This window comes from Onychostoma macrolepis, chromosome 25 (genome assembly GCF_012432095.1).
Source record: "Onychostoma macrolepis isolate SWU-2019 chromosome 25, ASM1243209v1, whole genome shotgun sequence".
NCBI lineage: Eukaryota > Metazoa > Chordata > Actinopteri > Cypriniformes > Cyprinidae > Onychostoma > Onychostoma macrolepis.
This window is the reverse complement of record NC_081179.1, coordinates 22,533,361-22,554,658: the sequence shown is the minus strand read 5'-3', so window position 1 is coordinate 22,554,658 and position 21,298 is coordinate 22,533,361. Positions and strand designations below refer to the sequence as shown.

The window sequence follows — 21,298 nt, the reverse complement described above, 5'->3', positions numbered from 1 at the left end:
AACACGTCTAATTGAGGTGCGGCCCTGTATCATTTCCCAGAGTGCTCAGCGGTGATTTGACAGATGGGCCAAGAGTGGAAAGGGGGGGGGCTGGGGGCCACCCACCCGCCTGTCACAGCTGTCAAAGGGCTGTGCTCCAATCATCTTCACATGACAACACGACCCGCCCCACATCTTAACTTTGAATGGCTAATGAGACCCCGTGGGACATCTTTTCTTGTCCTCTTTTCAGGTGGAAGGGTCATTTGCATGATAGCGGCGAGAGAGAACGCGCAAAAGAGAGAGAAAGCTGACAGAACTGGGCGGCAGGGCTCGGTATCGACTGATGATATTGATCAAGTCATGTGCTCGGCTAATGATGCTGCTTGGCTGAACACATGAACCCCGTTAGAGAGATCATTAGCCATCCAAGATCCAATACTGATGTACAGCGGCTCAGCCTTACTGAAAGCTCTGTCAAACTCACTAAAACATCTGCCATTATGCCATGGTCTGTCTGAATACTCGATTCTGATTGGCTGGCAGGTGTTGATTAAATTTGTTTAACTGCACAGGTAGTTCCAGGTCAATTTAATCACGTTCTATATTAATGCGCTTCCTATAAACATTGGTAACCATAGTAACATACTGTGACAGTTTAATAGTAATACAGACGAAAATAACCGTAATTTTTATCGTTCCGGTCAAATATTGCAGCGCAAATATTATTAACATCTTTAATATGTGAATGCTGGCAAATGACCATGGCATAAACGGGATAATCAATGGCTAGCTGTGCATTAAATGATTTGAATGCACTTCGCGGAGGCAACCACCCTCTGCTGCGCGTCGGGTGGTTCTTCGCCTCCACATCGTGCATTCAAATCGTTTAATGCACAGCTAGCCGTTGATTATCCCTTACATATGTGTCTGGAGAAAGATACAAATTATGTTTCGTTCTTAGCTGGTTCGGAGTTGGTTTGTTAGCTATGGACTTTATTGACTATTTTACTACATGTTCCTTCTTATTGTACATGATTGATCAGAGCAGCAACATTATTAAAAAAAGTTGTTTTCGTTCATCAAAACATGATGACTTGTTCCACCGCTGAAACAATTTTTCTTTTTGGCTGATATCAGCTCGTCCATTGCTAGACTACTTAATAATGCAACTTTTTCTGCAGTGCTGGAAGTATATTTTCCATTCATTTTTTGAACTGGGATTTTCCCCAAGTTTTCATTAAAGCATTGTAAGCCATGAACCAAACCAACCAGATACGAGGAGAATCACAACAGTACACACGTTTATGGGAAGCATTTGAAAATCAGACAAAAAGACAAAGGTACAAGACTGTACTTAACGGCTTTAATGAGGGAAAGAACTACAATCCCATGGACCATCGCAAATGACATAATCAAATTAAAACAATGGAGAAATATAAAAGCATCCATGTAAAGATGGTGATAGAAACAATATATTCAAGTTTATTGCAAAATATGCATATTAAATATATTCAAATATTTAAGTGTTTTGTGATTGTGAAGAGACAGCCTCTGAGCTCACAGTAGTTCTGTCTTTGAAGGTTTATAAGTTAAATAATTTTCGCTATGGAGAACATGAATGGCGTTTTTACTTCCAGAACCCGACTGTTGCATTCTATTAGGGATCAAAGTTTGACTGTTTCTTGTTGTTAGTACCACACTCAGGTGATTGGCTCAAAATAATGGTAATTACGTACTCCTGGAACTATGTGTCAGCCAAGCAACTACCATTGAGATAAATGCTAACGGCTACAAAGTATCTGCACTTATTATCGACTTTGGTTGGTTTTAGCAAACTCTCAAAAATGACAATTTTGTCAACATTTACTCCTCCACGTGTGGTTCTAAACCTCTATGACTGTGTGAAACACTCACACACCAAAAAAAGATATTTTGAAAAATGTTTTGTTGGTCCATACAATAAAAGTCAATAGGGTCCAAAGTTCTTCATCTTTTGTGTTCAGCAGAAGAAAGTCAGTCACTATAAAAAACTGAGGTTTTAAGAAAATCAGAAAACAAAATTAAGTAACACTAAAACTCTTTAATACATTACTTTGAAATGTTCATAAATATAAAACATTTACAAATATCAGTTTATAAAGCTGTCTACAAAGGTTTGCAGTGCGTTCAAAATAAAGCATCTATATCTCGACAAAAGATACTAAATCTGAATTGTACTCTCTTATGCAGACCAATACAGAAATATCAAATGATCTGCAGTGCAGATAACAGTAACATTTCACACTCAATCGCACACACCAAAACAGAAGGAGTGTCTGCGCGAGCGCCACAGCTCGACACGCGTGAAAATCTGCATTAGCATTTTAAAGAGCTTGATTTAATCCCATTAAATCCAGTTAGATTTCATTTCGCACCTTCAATAAAATATTGCCGCCTGCCACAGCGCTGCCTAATGAGGCTTAACAGCCTTTTCATTAAGCAAAGTTATTAAAGGTCTAAACATCAGTGCTCCATCAAACGCAACACTGGAGGCCATAAAGAGAAACATTAGGATATGATTTCACACCGTAAGGGATCAAAGCCGTGTCATGGCGTTTACATAAAGGTCTGTTTTGTTCTCATATGTTGTCACCGTCTGTAGCATTTAAAACCAAACCGACCGCCCTGTGCATTACATTTAACTTTGTTTTGGTGATTCTAATTAAAAACAAAAATGATTTAGGGGACAATTAATATTGCTGACTGGAAAAAGTAAATCATTGGTTTTGGTAAATTAAGCAAGTGTAGTTAGTGGACGATCACGCTCTGGATCTTTCATGATGGATGTTAGAGCCTCCAGAGCTTCGACGGTCACAACTAGATGGCCAATAACTTCACTGCTGTCCTGAACGTCCACAACTACAGTGAAGGACAGGAAAAAAAACACACAATGTTTTTATGGTGAGCAGATGGCATTTTCCATGAATAGGGTACAAATTGTTTTCTCATTATATAAAAAAGCATTAATATCATGTTCTTTGGAGAAAGAACTACTACATATGTTAGATAAACTAATATATAACATTAAAAAAAACACATCAAACCTCAGTGGTCTTGACTTTCTTGACTATTTGCAAAAAATAATATCACACAGTAATAATAGGCTATTGATAATCTGTTTAATCCATATTTAATTAAAATTAAAAGCCAATTACAAAAAAATTCAAAATGTAGGTGTTTGCAAAAATCTGCATGCCACCCTGTTACGGAAAAAAAGTAACATTTCATTAAATTGTGACACCCTGGAAGTGACATAATTTAGATCCTTTCTGTAGTGGTGCAGAGCATTATATTCTCTCAATTTTTACACAAATTGTATTCATTAAACTCAACCATTCAACTCTGTTACTTTATAAATGAAAATATTTTTATTATAAATATTGTTCTTCAATTTATGAAACATTATGAAACTATAAAAAGTTTCATTTAAATAAAATTTCAATTCAATCAATGTTTTACAAACTTTCTTCCCAAACAAATTAGAGCCTGCTGAGCAATATTTGCAACCCTGTTACTTGTGAACCAACAATGTTATGGCATCTTTCTTATACATTTGCTTAACTTTTTCATGTTTATCTAATGTTCATAGCTGTAAAAAAAAAATAATAATAATAAAATAAAAATAAAAACCTGGTTTAAACTGTCTCAAAATTTGGTAACGGGGTTGAAGAAAAAAGGCAAATCCCATACAAAATTATTTTAAAATAAACCAAATTATGTAATGTATACAGTTTGACCTTCTGAGATGGACAGTCAACTTTGATAACTTGTTGAAAACAGTGTTCCAGGTCCTATTTAATATCCTATTTGTGGAAATGGCCAAGTAATCCAGTATGTAAGATAACATAAATAAGCACCACTCTAATATTCACACTAATCTGAAAACTTTTGCTGTGACTATAATTTTGTGATAGGAATTAAACCACACTTACTGTTGAGACTGACGTCCTTCATGTCTGTGCGTTTCTCCATGATGTCGAAGATACGCAGGTAGGCCACACCCACATCCTCGCACTCCTCATCCTGCTCCTCCTCTTCAGGAGGGTCGCTCACCACCGTGAACTTTATACTGTCACAGCCAATGAAAGTGTCAGCTGCTTATTTGAGTTATATAACACATAAAGTATAGATGTAGCATATACTACACTATGACGAAAGCATGAGCCACAGAGAAACTGATTGTAGATCAGAAAGTGTCTCACTGCTGTAGTTGTTTGTTCCGGCCCTCCAGCACTGCCCTCAGAGTTTGCCGTCTGGGTTGGTTACTCTCTTTATCCACATGGATCACTGTCAGAACATTGTATGTTGTTTAGGTCTCTTTCTTTAATTTGATGAATTACTGATAAAGAATGTTTATCTGCCATTGTTTAGTAAAATAATACAGCAACAAGAACCAATTATGTGGCCAAACAAGGTATTAAAGAGTATACAATTCAAAACAGTGGGCAGTCAACGTGGCTGATAAATGTACTCTGGATTTTCCCCAGTGTATCTCAACCCTGTTCCTTCAGGCCCCCAACACTACTCGTTTTGGATGTCTCCCTTATCTGTCCCATCAATTCCAGGTCTTAGAGCATTGAACTCAAACTCAATTCCTGGAGGGCCACAGCTCTGCACAGTTTAGCTCCAACCCTAGTCAAATGCACCTGATCCAGCTAATCAAGCTCTTCAGGAACACTAGAAACTTCCAAGCAGGTGTGAGTTGGAGTTGGCTGGAGCTAAACTCTGCAGAGCTGTGGCCCTCCAGGAATTGAGTTTGAGACCACTGTCTTAGAGACTCTACTGATGATCTGATGAGTTGATTCAGATGTGTTTGATTAGGAAGAGATTAAAAATAGTTTAGTGTTGGGGTACCTCCAGGAACAGGGCTGGAAAACATTGGATTACCCAATGAATCTAAATGGAGTCATGAATTTAAATAAAGGGTCTCCAGTCCTGCTCTGGATAGCTACAGTCCTGCAAATCTCAGCTCCAATCTCAATCAAGCACACCTGAACCAGCTAATTAAGCTGTTCAGGGCTACTTGATCAATTTAGGCAAGTGTATTGGAGCAGAGGTGGAACTGAAGTCTGCAGGACAGTAGCTCTCTAGAAGCAGGATTGGAGATGCCTGCTTTAGATCAAATCGCCCATGTTTTCTACTTGGTCAAAAATGTAAACCACTACGTTTCTTGAGCTTGGCATTAAACCCAAAGGAAAACCTGTTCCTGGAGGGCCAATATCCAGCAGAGCTGGAAGCTTCTAGAAGACCTTGATTAGCTGTTTCAGGTGTGTTTGATTGGGATTGGAGCTAAACTTTGCAGGATAGTGGCCCTCCAGGAGAAGGACTGGACACCCCTGTTGTAGTCCAGAGGATCCCAATCCTGGTCCTGGAGAACCCCCCACACTGCACATTTTAGATGCTTCCCTAATCAAACACATCTCATCAGCTCGTTAGAAACGACTCCAAGACCTCAAATGTGTGTCAGATAAGTGAGACATCAAACACATGCAGTGCTGGGGGTTCTCCAGGACCAGGAACCACTGTTCCAAAGCAGAAAAGTGTAATTTTTTAGTCTATGGTGGTTTTAGAAGGTGCAGACCCTAAAACTGGTCAGAAGAAAGTTCAGAGACTTCCTAATCAATGCACCAATTTTCACAACTTTCTAAAACAAGATTCAATATGCTGCCATAGATACTAAAGCAGAAAAATCTGAACGATTACAATGGCTAGTATTGCATGGAGATTAGTATGAATGTTGTTGTTCACCATTGCTGAAGTTGTAGGAGACGCTGTGTCCAGGCAGAGGTTTCTTCAGGGACAGCGGGGTCTCAACTGACGGCAGGCCCAGGAAACAGTACTCCACAAACAATCGGACGATTCCGCTGTCTTCCGCCACTCTTGAGCCTGGCTTCAGACTCAGAGAAACGATCTCCACACGAATGCACTCGGACGGCTGGTGGAGCAAGGCATCACATGACCTTATCACAACTGACATACAACCTCACACCAACTGACATGGTGAGACTCGCTGTGAATCTTCAGGGACTCCAATCACTCTCTACATCTGACAGGACATCCATGAAGAATATTCCACCGTTTGAAATGATGGACACCGGGAAAACTATATCTCTTTCCTGATGTAGACGTGTAACCTACAGGGCATAGTTCTCTGATAATGATGGGGGTTGGAGATGCTTTGTCTGTCCGTGTATCATTTGATTCAATCTGTCAAACATGCCGTCCACATTGTTGGAGTGTTTAGGCCATTAAGTTTTTGCTGACAGCAGTTGTTAGATCTCTGTTGCTTTCTACAATCCTCCTCCTAGGACAGAACACTTAGCTGAACATTTAAATCTCTGAATGTACATCACTTGTAGCTGTAGGCTAAATTAATCACAAAAAATATTTAAAATGACCTTTTATCAGTAAGGGGGAAAAAAAATGCAATATCCTCCTGAGACTCTGCGATTCATTTTTGTCCTTTGTTGAGAATGTCCATTTTCTCTGAGACTATATACACCATAGTTTGGTCAGAGATACCAAATATTTAGGTATTTGGTCATAAGAATTTCCTCTCTGTGGTTTTTAAGCATAGTTGAATACAGAAAATAAGATAAATAAAAATAACATTAGATGTATTAAAATAGTTTCTTATAAACATCTCTCATCATATCTGCAAAGTTAGTTTCCATGTTAGTGGAAGTTGACACTTACTGTATGTGCAGATAAAAACGCACGTATTAAATAAAGTTTGGGATCAGTAATATGTTTAATGTTTTTTAAAGATGTTTCTTATGCTCATCATGGCTGCATTTATTTGATCAAAAATACAGAAAAAGTAATATTGTGACATATTATTACAATTTAAAATAACAGGTTTCGTTTTTAATTTACAAATTTATTCAAAATAGAAATCTTTTGTAACATTATAAGTCTTTACTATCACCTTGATGAATAAAAGTAATAATTTCCTTTACTGACCCCAAACGTTTGACTGTGTATACTGATGTATATTACAATGGTTATATTAAATTAATAAAATGTATATAAAATGAAAAATACATGCATATTATTTTTTCATTGTATGTTTTCATTTCATAAATGTATATAAAATATTAATGTTTACATGCATGTATATAATTTTTTTATAGAAAGTCTCTTATGCTCACTAAGACTACATTTATTTGATCAAACATTTGTCTCATTTATTTTTTTTATTTTATGACAAAAAAATTTCATAAAATATATTTTCAGTGCTGTCAAATGATTAATTACATCCAAAATAAAAGTTTTTGTTTACATAATATATGTGTGTATATTTATTATGTATATATAAAGACACACACATACAGCATATATTTTGAAAATATTTAAATGTATCTACGTGTATATATTTATATTCATATAAATTATATTATATATAAATATATTTAATATATAAGCGTAACATTTTTCTTAAATATATACATGCATGTGTGTGTATTTATATATACATAATAAATAAACAGTACACACACATATATTATGTAAACAAAAACTTTTATTTTGGATGCGATTAATCGCGATTAATCGTTTGACAGCACTATTTTTTTTTTATCAGTGGACATGTCAAAGAAAAGAATAGCTAAAATGAAATTTTCTGTAGTGTTAAAACACACATTACAAGCATTAGAAAATATATTTAATATATAGGTCAAGCACGGTTCATTTGTTAAACATGCACAGACAACACACCTGTTTTTTCTGCTGTGAGCTCTGAGCAGGAACGATGCAGTCATCGCTATCATCATCCTCACCCTGAACATCTGCACAGAAAGCAGAGCATCTGTATTATGTCAGTTGATAATACAGAAAGTAAAGCACTAGAAGATCGTTAGATGGATCATTCCTAGTCTCATTTAATATGGAAGTTGTTCGTGAACAGTTTGGGTTGTTTATTTTCTTGTCGTCCATCTCTCACTTTGGTCTCAAGTGGCCCGCAGCAGGTAAGAGAGAGATGTTAGACATCAACACTTTAAAGACAGCCTCTTGGCCAAGGTCAACACACATTAACATTTATGTTGTTGGTTGTCAACAGGAAACACATCAGATTATTGGCAGCAGGGAATGAAATATTAATGATTCTCATCTCATTCGAAAAACAATAGCACAGCTGCTTCCTCATATAAAACTGAATACTAATGCTCAGCACTAAGTATTGGTTTGCCAAAAAATTCATACGTGGCTCTACTGAATACAAGTTCCACTCAGGGCCAAAGCACAGGGGCCTTCCTGCCCACAATAACACAAACAAAAACACAAACATTTTTTTTTTTTTTTTAATACTAGAAGTACCTTAAGTTTGTGGTCATATTGAATCTAAATAGAGTGTAACTTGAACACTGAACTTAACCTTCATAAAAACAAAGTCAATATTTAGTCACCTTCATGTCTTTCTGAACATATATGACTTCCTTTCATCCGTGAAACACAAAATGAGATGTTTTGAATTATGTTCAAGCTGCTCTTTTCCAAACAATGAATCTGAATTGGGGACAAAATGCTGGAAAGCTTAAAAAATTATATAATATGCAAATGCAAATTAGCTTTAATAATGAAAGACTGCAAGATTTTTAGCAAATAGCTAACATAAATGTTTGTTTGGTCCATCTGCATTCATGTTCATTTTTTATGAAAAAGAGCAGCATGATTATTGTACTTTTGTACTTTTGTGTGTGGGTTTGGAATGATATGAGGGTGATAAAATAAAATAAAATAAAATAAAATATTTTAGCATTATTTTAGCACTTGTTTTAGTAATAGATTAAATAATTAATTCAAATGCTAAAAACCACCAAAATCCTGTTATTGCAAAATGCTAGTCATATTTACACTCAATTCATCACATTAGTCATCACATTAAAAAATCAAATAAAAAATAAAATAAGTCACTCAACAATCAATCAGGGCAGGGAAAACAATACAAATTCAACAAAAATATCATAGCTTGGCAAGCATAGACAAATCAAATACCAATAAATAAAATGAAAACATTATTTCTGGCTGAATATTTTTGTTTCAAATGTGTAACATTATCTATGTTAAAAAATGTTTTATGTTTTAAAGGACATTCATTTCCATAACTCCAAACACACACACACACACACACACACACACACACACCTGTTAGTGGCTCTTGCAGCTCCTCAGAAATCTCAGACTCATCAGACTGAGAGCTGGCGGTGATCACCTGACCCTCAGAGAAATGAGACTCTTCCTCATCCTCTTCCTCACTGACTGCAGTGGCCTCTCCTGCTTCCATCACTATGACGGTCTGAGGAGCACAGCATCACATACTGTTTATTCCTGACCTTTTTTTATAAGACTATTGTATTTCTTATTTAAACAGTAAATTTCACATAGTGTACCTTTGGTGCAGGGGTCACAGATGATGACGGCTCTTCAATATCAGAGGCTGTAGTCTGCTCCATCTTGTGATTATTGATACAAACACACAAAATACACAATCAAAACACCACATACAGAAGTGCACAAATGGTACAGGATAATACTCAGGGTTAATTAATGCCTTAAATTGAGCTGAAATTGACTTAGCAAGCATCACTAATTAAATAAGAGCAGACTTTTACCTGTTTTTCAAGCTCTGTGACATCCACAAAAGAAACTCTTTTAGTAGTTGATTTTGGTAGAGTTCGCTGTCTGGGTTTGGGCATTGGAGTCTATAGTACAAAGAACAAGAAAATATATTCTACAGTGATGAAACAACAAAAAGCATTCAGGACTGATTTATGTACTGTATGGTCCTGGATGCTGAGGTGTTTTGGGGATGCCATTACCTCAGAAAAAGTGGGCTGAGGTATTAGTGGAGGGTCTTTGGTCATCGGTTGTGTCTCTGTCTGTGTTTTCTCCTTGTCTTGAGACGTCGGTCTCTCCGGTGTGGTTCTGCCGGTGATCTTGATCTGTTGTGTGGTGAAAGCCGAGGATGCTGGAGGGAGGTACGTGAACGTCCATTTCAGTGTCACACTGATTTGGCCACTTGGAAGTCCCTCAGGGTCTGTGAGCTCAAACATACCTTAAAAAAAATACAAATCACAAGAAAAATACCAATAGTAAAAGGTGTCTCTAAGCCAAAAATCCCCAAACAAACAAATAAATAATTACATAATAATAATAATAATAATAATAAATGAAACTAATAATAATAAATAAATAAAAATAATAAAATAATAATAAAAATACCAATATTAAAAGGTGTCTCTAAGCCAACAACCAAACAAATAATAATAATAATAATAATCGTAAACTCAAATTCAATAAATAAATAAACACAATTTTCTTTCCAATGTTCCTAGAACACACTAGAAGACACAGTGTTTGTCCTCACCAGTGATGGTTTTATCGTGAGCCAGCGAGATGAGCGGTACTCGGGCCTTCCCCAGATACAGCTGGCTCTCAACATCCAAATCATCAAACACATACAACACCAGAGCCTCTGACTTCAGGAACACATCGAGGTCAGTGTTCATGGCCACCGAGAAGACCATGTGATCTTCAAACTGTGGCTCATTGGTGGAGGATAAGATTGGAGTATCATGGTCAGGGAAGTTGTAGAGTTTGTAGATGATGTAGGGGCTGGGTTGGGTGTGAGGACCTCTGGATCTGAGATCACAGCAGGTGTGTATGGTGACGTTCAGTTCATTTAGGTCACCGTCCATCAATGATGAAGAACTGGGGACCGGAACTGATGATGTCTGAATAGTAAAGAAAAATATTTTTTTGTAATTTTAGCATGTTTCAAAGCAAGAAATGGTGCCCTAGATGGAGTTGTAAACAGTACCTGGCTGTCCCTCATGCTTGTGTTGAGGTAGCCAAGTGCTTTGACTCTCTCCTTATAAAGGCGAATGGCTTGTTCCATAGGAACCCTGAGTTTGATCCAGTACTCTAGAGTACCAAACACCTGGATCTCATCTGTTACACCTGCAAACAGATGGAAAACACTTTTATGAAAGCTGTATGGTTCATTTAAATTATTTTCCACGTTCATTAACTCTTAAAAAAATAAAAGTTTCAAAAGGTTATTTTCACAGCAAAGCCAGAGGAACCATTTTGGGTTCCAGAAGAACTATTTTTTTCTTAGTGTTAAGGACATTTTAATAATCAGAAGAACCTTTTTCCACTATAATGAACCTTTTGTGCATTGAAACATTTCTAAGTATGTTAAGGAAACACAAATGCCAATAAAAAGCCTTTATTTTTAAAGGGGTCATGAACTGCCTTCGTTTTTTATTTTGTACTGTTTCTGAGGTTCACTTATAATGTCATTATAAAAGTTTTTAAGTTCCCTGTTTTATTGTTGTGATTATTTTTTTATGATTATTTTACTTCCTTTTATGTAAAGCACTTTAAATTACCATTGTGTATGAAATGTGCTATGTAAACTTGCCTTGCCTTATCAAGATTTTTACATCAAAAAACATCATAATTTAAAAGTAATAAGCTATTTTCTGTTCTGTTTTAACCCCCCTCATCAGAACGCTCTGTTTAAATAGGCCTGGTGGATTGTAGACATGGAAGTAAACACTCACTGCTATAATTGGCTAATAGTGGTGTATGTTTGACAGCATACATTCCTCACAGATGGATGCTGCTGTGGTTTAGGTTAAACACACATAAATACATAGTGCATAAATCACATATAATAACAGACAAAGCAATAGTGATCTCGTAATAAAAAGTTACTCGCACTTGTGTGTTGCGACATTACTTTCGAATCCAATATAGTCAGCACAGCATCGTCTTTTAGTTTCAATCTTTCTGAAAATCCTGCGTCGAATTGTGCCTTGTTTGTAAATAAATCTGCGGTAAAATGAAGAGTTCTTACTGACATGGTCTGGCACTTCATTAAAAAATAAATTTAATCAAATTAAGTTTATCGTTGGGTTTCTACGTAGACCTGCATTTGCCGCTTTTGCCATTTACCTACTAAGTGCACAAAACGCTGGGCAGGGCTAATCAGGCTGTGATGTAGAATTGATGGGCGGGGCTAGTCATGCAGTGATGTAGAATCGGTAGGCGGGGCTTAGCAGGCAGTGATGTATAATCGGTGGGTGGGGCTAAACAGGTAGTGATGTAGTATCGGTGGGCGGGGCTAAACAGGCAGTGATGTTGAAGCAGGCGTTGATCTTCTTCTGTGGAGGCGGTGCTTATCCACACTATTACATCATAGAGTACAAGCTGACGTTTTGACAGACTGCCTTCAATATAAGCTGTTTTTAGACTAAAGAGATAGTTTTGAGTTCTGAAACACAGGATGTTTTTATAGTAGGCTACAATGACCTCTTATATATCAAAAGATCAAGGGAATTTTGACTTTTCAGTTCATGACCCCTTTAAGAGTGTGGTAAACTTCTCTTCTCTGCTAAACTTCTCCTTTTTGCGTTCTTCAAATAAAAGAAAGTAATATAAATTTGTATCTACAAAAACAGTGAGCTTTTATTTAAGTTCACACTTGGTGTCTTTTTTGTCAAGAAAAAGTTGACAAGAGCGCTTTTTTAGTAAAATAAAAAAGGTGGCGGAGTTTTGGTTACAAATAGCAGCTGAGGGCGTCTTTTGTTGCTATAACAACAGCTGCAACAGTAGCCTAGCGCTGTGTGCTGCAGAAATGTCGAGAAAGAGTAAAAAGTTGACTCTTGCATTGGCTTTTGAAGTTAACGGGGAGGGTAAAGTCGGTTCACAAAGTTTGTGGGTGCGTGACATTATACGGGGAAGGAAACAGTATGGTGCTTTAGTCCAGGAGCTTCGGGTGGATGATGCACTGTTTGCGGCATATTTTAGACTAGATAGAGTTTTGTGCTCATATCACACAACTCCTTGTGCTCCGAAATTAGTACAATCTATCTACCGGCTGTCGTCTCCATTGTTGTTTTTGTTGTTATGGAAACAACTCGCCACTCGTTTGTTATTGGTCAGCTATCAAAAAGGCACTTGACGTAGGGCATATTCCCCCCCCCCGTTTTCTGAAAAGTTGAACTTTTTTCAACTTGAAAAGATGCTCTGAGCTGCAGAAAAAGACACCAACGGTGGCGTTTTAAAAAGCGCTCAGGACTTTTTTGAAAACACAGTTTACTACATAGGATTATAATGTAAAACAGACGCTGGCAGCTTCAAAAAAGACGCCAAGTGTGAACATGGCCTAATTTCAACAATTCCTTTAATATCAACTAAAAACCAATACTGGTCAAAATCTACAGGAAAACATCCTTTACACCAATGTCAGAAGACGGTCTAAAGACTCACCAACTAACCGAACGGTGCCAAACACCTTCCCATCTCGTTCCAGCAATTGATTTAACCTGAGCTGACCAGCAGCCACCGTGCGGAAACTCAAGCCCTCAGCGAGCTGAACCTCCACCGTAACTGAGCTGGTGTGGAGATAGTTCAAGAAGAGGTCATCCACCCTCACGAGATACTGAGACGTGAGGCTATACGCTGGATGGGCACCTCGAACCACAGCCGTGGACTGCAGCTCAAAGTCATAGAAGGCGTACGTGCAGAACGTGGATGGATCTTTGTCTTTTAGACCTTCTATAGCTTCAGAAGTGAACTGCGCTCTACCCAAGTGAATTTCCAGAAGGTTCTCGCCTCGAGCCAAGCGGAGGGTTTCATCAAACTCATCTGTAACATCATCGCTGGTCACATCAGGTCTGAACACATGAGTCTTGGTTCCATATGCAATGTCCTTCAGCTGGGCTGGAAAGACACAGGAACAATTAGTTTTACTAAGCAGGACTGCAGCATCGGAGATCTGAAGATCATGTGGTGGGTGCAGCTAAACCTTCAAGTTTCTTTATCTTGGCAGCTCTCGTGTCCAGAAGCTGAGCCAGCTTCTCTGACTTCAATTCATGTTCAAGTTTCAGATCGTCCATCACACGAGTGACACATTCAACCTCAGCCTACAAAAACACAAAGACATGAGCCATACGTGACCAACGTCTATATGTGGAGAACAGCAAACCCTTGAAGCTACTGTAACATGAAATTAAGTTCATAACTCATTTTACTTCTATTACATTGTAGTCGAGACCTACTAATTCGAGCTGGAGTCCAGACTGAATAAAGTAAATTGAGTCCGAGTTAAGACAGACTAGAGGAGGGTGAAGTTGGAATGAAAATAGAGACCTGAATAGGGTGAAGTATGAGTCCATGACCATTACGCAATAAAAATGTACAGAATAATTAGATTTAATCAATTGGGAAGCAATTTAATTGTGAAAAGTGTGTTTTATTTATTTTTGTAAGAAAAATATCCATATTAAAAACTTTATAAACACTAATCTCTAACTTCCGCTAACCGTTGTAAGCGTGCTCACAATGGGATGCCCTTCCGGCGGTTGACGTAAGACGTAGCGTAAGCTCCAGTGAGAATATGCTAGTCTCGTGAGAACCAGTGAGGTATAATACTATTATTATTAAACTATTATTATTATTCATTTTGATTTCATGTTAACTTCTGGATAATGGATAGTGATGATTATCTGAGGTCTGTTAGTCTATCAGTACGAGGACTGATCAAACCTGATAGTCTTTATTGATCTTGTGTTGGATGATGAGCATGTTCCTGGTCTTCTCCAGCTCTTGGATGGTCTCAGCATGAGTGGCCTGAAGTTCCCTTAAAGATCGCTCCACATCCACTTTTATATCTTCCTCCACCTTCTCCAGAAATCCAAGCTCTCCACTCTTCTCACTCCGACGAACCTAAACGTCATAAAAAACAAACAAAAACAAGACAGAAGAAACATTTGAGATATATGGTATCCACTACCGTTCAAAGGTTTGACTTTTTCTTTTTAATCTCTTCTGATCACCATGGCTGCATTTATTTGATCAAAACTACAGTAAAAACAGTATTATTGTGAAATATTATTAGTAAAATAGATGTCTTCAGTGTCACATGATCCTTCAGAAATCATTCTAACATGCTGATTTGCTGCTCAGGAAACATTTCTTATTATTATCAATGTTGAAAACAGTTGAAAACTGCTCCATATTTTTGTGGAAACTGTGATACATTTTTTTCAGGATTCTGTGATGACTCGAAAGTTCAAAAGAACAACATTTATTTGAAATACAAATCTTTTGTTACATCATAAATGTCATGCATCTTTACTTATAATATTAGCATTTTGGTAATCTTACTGACCCCAAACGTTTGAGTGGTAGCAAGTTGTTAATTTATACATTAATTTTAAGTCATTTGTACATAGTTCGGTAGTTTGGATTTACCTTTATAAGCATCAGGGCTTCGCTGAGTTCAGCTGCATCTATTTCACTTTCCTTAAGAGAACAGCATCAGATTCAGGCATCAATGTGAAAAAAATAATAATTTTATATTAATTTTCTTTTTGGGTGAACCACTCCTTCAAATGACTATTTATTCTCTACTGCTACAAATATTGCACTTTACCTTGGTAAAGAACTTCATGCGCTCTTTAATTTCATCCAGTTGTTGTTTCTGCTCGAGGTAACGCAGCTGAAGTTCCTTGTTTTCTTGCATCAGTTTTTCATATGAATCTTCCGTGAAAATAAAATAGCAGTGAGTCTAACACACCAGCAGTGTTAAAGCACCTATGGTCATGTATGTGGTTACCTCTCTCTGCCTTGATCTTATCCAGGATCTGGTTTTTATCAGTGAGGTCGGATTTTAATGCCATCTCCAGCTGGGCCACCTGTAGTTTGAGCTGCTGTTCTCTTGTCTTCCATTTGTGCTCCTGACTCACATCAAATGCACTATTGCAACAGAAAAACAGAAATTCAGTGATGTGCTCAGAGCAAAACGCACCCCCACAATGCTAGGGATTTGTAGAAATCCTTAATACTAAGTATGAGCAATAACAATAGTAGTTAGCAAAGTAGGGTTACACTTTATTTTAAGGTGTTCTTGTTACAGTGTAATTATACATTTAAGTACTGAGTAATATTAATTAACTACATGTACTTACTATATGGTTAGGGTCAGGATTAGGGTTTGTCTTAGGGTTACTTGCATGTAATTATGCATAATTATTTGTATTTATAATAGTAAGTACATGTAACTTGTAACAAGGACAGCTTAAAATAAAGTGTTACTGTAAGTAGTATACTATACTTGTTTAGTTTTTCCGAACTGTGTGTAATATCTATCCTTCTTATTATTACTATTTAATGTAGTTCATTCAAGCTTTTATCTTCTCACCTTTTCACTAATTTATCACAGTTTTCCTTAAGCAAGTCTCTCTCCTTCTCCAAATCTTGGATTCTTTCTTGTAACTGAAAACAGACAAAAATAAAAAATAATTTGAGTAAACTGTGATAGATAGCTATATTTCTATAGCTTTAAGTAGTCATTTTAGTACTTCAATTTACATTTACATTTTATTTCAGCTTTATTTCAATTGCCGAAAAACAGTTTTTAGCAGTTTTAGTTAACATTAACAACACTGGCTGTGATACCTTTGCACTTTCAAAAGCATGTATCATGTATATTGTATGTGTACATACATTGTATACTTTTATGGGGTAATGGTTATGTGTGCATGGAAATGGTTAGTGTATTGGCACTTTGCTGCAATCTTAGTTTCCCTACAGGACAATAAAGTTGAGTCTCAGTATCATACTGTATAAAGTATCATGTGTGTAGGACGGCAGCTGTACCTCTTGTGTGTGTCTCTGGTCCAGAGCTCTGGTCTGAATCTGTGTCTCCAGCTGTAAACTCTTCAGTCTCTCCTCCTTCAGCTGTCGGCTCACTTCATCCACCTTCACCAGCGCTGCATCATGACTGGCCTTCAGAGTCTTCATACTCTACAAAAACACACACACTCTCCAAACACTGCAGTTGCTATTGACATGACCACCAGCAGAGGGCACAACAAATGAGATGCTGATATTGATGCCAATGAAGTGCATTTAAAGGTAGAGCTGTAAAAATTACGAAGTACCTTGGTCCTAAAACAGATTTACAATATTGATAAAGCAAAAAATATTACGGTCCAATTAATGGTTTGATTAATGGTTCAATTGTAATTTGATTACAGATTTATTTACTACAAAAAACAAACATTTACTAACAAAAAAACATATTTGATCAAAAATGCAAAAACATTTTTGCATTTTAATATATTTTAAAATTCCTGTGATCAAAGCTGAATTTTCAGCATCATTACTCCAGTCTTCAGTGTCACTGATTTCTGAAGGATCATTTGTAATATTCTGATTTGCTGCTCAAGAGACATTTCTGTTTAATAATTTTCTGCTGCTTAATACTTTTTGAGGAAACCATGACACATGTTCATGTTTCATTGATAAATAGAAAGTTCAAGAGAATAGCATTTATTTGAGATGATTTGTAACATTATAAATGTATTTACTATCACTTTTGAACAATTAAATGCATCCTTGATGAATAAAAGCAATAATTTCTATCAAAAAATACTTACTGACCTTAAACTTTTGAACATTTGTGTGCATACACATATTCTCACACATGCAACATGTGTCAGACAGTATAGAGGTGCAAATCCAGGAAAGAGCAGAGAACATACTCCACAGTTATAATAATGGAGAAACTATAATTAGCTATACTATAATCTTTTTGTCACTGGAGTCCCTGACGGTCAGTCGTACCTCCTGTTGCTGTAGAAATCTGCCCTCCAGCACTGTGAGCGTGTTTGCTTTCTCAGACAGCAGCTTCTGTAGTTTGATCATCTCCACATTATCCTTTATAGTTAACCTGCAAAACACATATCTCATTAGAACAAGAGTTCAAACTCTGCTGTAATCATATCAATATTCTATTACAGCAATTTAATATGAGTTTAATAATGCAGTGTTTAAAACGAGCAAGCAGCACCTCTGTCCGCTGGCCTGATGCTCTCTCATCTGGAGGAGAGATTCCTCAAACTCTCTCTCTTTCCTCTTCAGCTGATCTCTCAGCATCTCTGCTGATCTCTCCATCTCCTCCAGCTGAGCTTGCTGGCTCTCAATCACATTCTCTCTGTCATCAGATAAAACAGGCAAAACATGTGAACATATGTAATGTCATCCATTCCACGAGTGTTGTGTTTCTGTCAGCACTCACAGGTTGCGGATTTCAGCACGGGCCTCATCCAGCAGACTGTGTCCATAGCGGGGCAACAAACCCTGGGATGGTTTTGCACTCATGTCCCCTTCAACTTGCCTGATACCTTTGAGTAAAAAAAAAACGCCACCATAAATTGTTTTTACACATCCTAGAAAACACTAAATAGATCATTTGAGAATATATTTAGAAGTTATGAAAACACTCTCACCCCCAACAAAGCGATTACTAAATTTGACTAGAATGGATTGATAACATAATATCATTTCGATTACAGAATAGAATAGAATAGAATAGAATAGAATAGAATAGAATAGAATAGAATAGAATAGAAATTGCAGAGGACCACAGAGTAGAATTACAATAGAACACAGCATAGTTGGCAGAATAGAAAACAGAGCATAACAGAAAGATTACAGATGAGAATAGAATAGAACAGAATAGAACAGAACAGAATTGAATAGAATAGAGAACAAATACAACAAAACAGAATACATAGAACAGAGCAGACAGTGAACAGAATATAACAGCATAATGCAATTTCAATTACAGAATAGAATAGAACACAACACAACAGAGGGGACGAACATAATATAATATAAATTGAAGATAATAGAGTAGAATAACAAAAGAACACAGAATAGTTTGCAGAATAGAAAAGAAAACAAGAAACAGATGGATTACAGACAAGAATAGAGTACAAATAAAATAGAACAATTTAGATTCTAGAATAGAATGGAATAGAGTAGAGTAGAGTAGAGTAGAATAGAATAGAATAGAGAACAAAAACAAAACAGAATACAAATAGAACAGAGCAGAATTTAACAGTGAACAAAACATAACAACATAATGCAATTTAAATAACAGAATAGAATAGAGCACAATAGAATGGACAGAACATAATATAATATAAATGGAAGATAAGAGTAGAATTACAACAGAACACAGCATAGTTGGCAGAACAGAAAATAAAACAGAACAAAACAGATAGATTACAGACAAGAATAGAGTACAGATAAAATAGAACATATAATTTAGATTCTAGAATAGAATAGAACTGAATAGAATACAGAACAAAAAAACAACAAAACAGAATACAAATAGAACAGAGTAGAATTTAACAGTGAAAATAATAGAACAGAGCATAACAATATAAATTACAGAACAGAGTAGAATAGAATAGAATAAAATCATAAACAGATAGAACAAACTACAGATTTTAAATTTCGATATAGTGAGGAATAGAATAGAATTGCAAATCACAATAAAATATAATAAATCATTTTATAGAATGGAATAGAATGTAACAACACAATAACAGAGCAAAATGAGGAATAGGACACATTCCGAATAGAATATACAGTAGATTACAGAACAGAACAGAACAGAACAGAACAGAATAGAATAGAATAGAATAGGTGTACCTGCTTTGGGAGTGTGAGGTCGTGATGCTGTCAGGGGCATGTCGTCTCTGAGTCTGCGGAGGCCGGAGTTGATGCGCGGTTGGATGTGGCTGTAGGGAGTGTGCCGGCGGTTCTGCACCTGCAGCTGCTGTTTGGTTGCTAACAGCCGCCGTTTGAGCCCTTCATTCTGTTTCTCCAGCTCCTGAACCTTCTCCTGCAGCTCCTCCATCATCTCCTCCATCTCAACATCTCGCCCGCCCTCGCTCTGCTTACGGTCCTTCACCAGACGAATCAACTTGGTGGCCATCCTGAAACACCAAAGACATTTCTAAACTTACTGCATTGTTCTTGTTACTGATCCATTTTTTTGAGAAGAATACAAATAAACCAGATAATCTGCATGTTTAGAATCTAACGACTGATCAAACCTGCGGATCTTGTCTTCTTGTTTGCATGTATGTTGTTTAAGTGTGAGGTTTTCTTCGTGCAGCCGTAGAAATTTGTCCTCCAGCTCCTCTCTGCTGAACTTGGACACATTCTGCCTCTCTCTGACATTCTGGGACAGCAGGGCCTCTAAAAGCAGTTTCAAACAGGATTACTCATTTACCTGCCATTAACTAAAGCAATTATTGTCAATTATAATAATACTTTTGTTTTAATACTGACCAGGCAATGTGGCTGGTCCATTTGGGTTGACAGTGATGTCTTTTACAGGAATATCTCCAGCTGTCTCATCAGCCCGAGCAAACATCATTCAGACTGAAATCAAATATATAGATAATACAACAGATTGTAGATAATAAAATAATTCAATTATTTCATTAAAATTTGACTTTGCACACAAAGTAATACAACAGTATCACCATGTTTACTTTGGACACGCATTATGGTATTAATATCATAAGTAAATATTACCACATATGAATATGGTAAACATTTAGTACCATATTATATATCAAAGTGGCGGGGCATTACCATCTGATACTTGTGTACTTGATACTTGATACTTGCATCGATACTGACACTTGAATTGCAATCTGATACATGTTTTCTAACATGTTAAGTCATTTGTACCGTAAATGCAGTATTTCGGAAATACAAATTCAAGTTTCCACTAAAACACAGAAAAACAATGTTACAGCAGACGAACTTATAAGCACACCGCGTACTTTAAACCTTCACAAGACAAAAATATTTTAATCCAAACATAATCTCACCGATTCAAAAGCATCACAAACAGACCACAGCGACAGTTGCTAACAAACAACTCATCCACTTCCGCTCCAACGGGCTCCACTTCCGGCGGGTGGCTTGTGGGAAATGTAGTTTTTACGGCGTGACGTCTTCGCGTGCCTAGAATGAACTGCGCTCAAAAACATCTGTTGAATTTCCATTGAAATGCAGCTATAAAGTAACCAGTCGTTCTCTGCACGACAATATATCACATATTCAAAAAAATAAATGTCTGAATGCCAGAACAAATCTAGCAGGGAATAGCCATACATAAAGAAAACAAAGTATTGAACAAAACTTAACACAGCAAAAGTCTGATTCACTCTTTGACCTGTATTAAAATGTTATCCAAAAGCTTTTGCATTGGCAGGCAGGCAGGTTTAGACTCGTAAAACAGTAATTTATGAGTTAAGTCAAGGGGAAACGGCATATTGAAGTCAGAAAGTGGGCGGGACCTCCACTTCCGTGTGACAGGCTCTACGCACAGATCCGCATTCACGTTCACACTTGCGTCAGAAACGCGTCGTACGTTCTCATTGCGTCCGCG

The 21,298-nt window shown here is 36.9% G+C and overlaps 1 protein-coding gene across 2 annotated transcripts; it reads right to left on the bottom strand.

The window, feature by feature from the left end:
• Nucleotides 1-1,346: 1,346 nt before the first annotated feature.
• On the bottom strand, nucleotides 1,347-21,181 carry rpgrip1l (RPGRIP1 like). 2 transcript variants are annotated; one of them, XM_058767092.1, is made up of 26 exons: nucleotides 20,736-21,177; nucleotides 20,185-20,277; nucleotides 19,947-20,091; nucleotides 19,540-19,826; nucleotides 18,116-18,221; nucleotides 17,888-18,031; nucleotides 17,662-17,767; nucleotides 16,693-16,839; nucleotides 16,235-16,308; nucleotides 15,650-15,789; nucleotides 15,467-15,573; nucleotides 15,286-15,336; nucleotides 14,578-14,757; nucleotides 13,838-13,955; nucleotides 13,300-13,752; nucleotides 10,841-10,980; nucleotides 10,388-10,754; nucleotides 9,840-10,075; nucleotides 9,633-9,722; nucleotides 9,411-9,473; nucleotides 9,166-9,316; nucleotides 7,738-7,808; nucleotides 5,770-5,956; nucleotides 4,224-4,308; nucleotides 3,954-4,090; nucleotides 1,347-2,880 (listed from the first exon to the last, which is right to left on the bottom strand). In XM_058767092.1, exons 2-26 carry the CDS (start codon nucleotides 20,270-20,272, stop codon nucleotides 2,756-2,758), a joined length of 3,798 nt encoding a protein of 1,265 aa, XP_058623075.1. In that variant the 5' UTR covers nucleotides 20,273-20,277; nucleotides 20,736-21,177; the 3' UTR covers nucleotides 1,347-2,755. The 2 variants fall into 2 exon arrangements, with proteins under 2 accessions (XP_058623075.1, XP_058623076.1); XM_058767093.1 differs by lacking the exons at nucleotides 1,347-2,880; nucleotides 3,954-4,090; nucleotides 4,224-4,308; nucleotides 5,770-5,956 and adding an exon at nucleotides 5,963-6,325 and having other exon boundaries at nucleotides 20,736-21,181.
• Nucleotides 21,182-21,298: the final 117 nt, after the last annotated feature.

What these genes read in the sequence shown, in the direction of transcription:
- rpgrip1l (XM_058767092.1), bottom strand. Translation starts at nt 20,272, where the DNA reads ATGATGTTTGCTCGGGCTGATGAGACAGCTGGAGATATTCCTGTAAAA. An exon ending in TGGACCAGCCACATTGCCTG is followed by an intron (nt 20,092 to 20,184) that starts GTCAGTATTAAA and finishes AACTGCTTTTAG; the next exon opens with AGGCCCTGCTGTCCCAGAAT. An exon ending in TCACAGAGCTTGAAAAACAG is followed by an intron (nt 9,474 to 9,632) that starts GTAAAAGTCTGC and finishes AATAATCACAAG; the next exon opens with ATGGAGCAGACTACAGCCTC.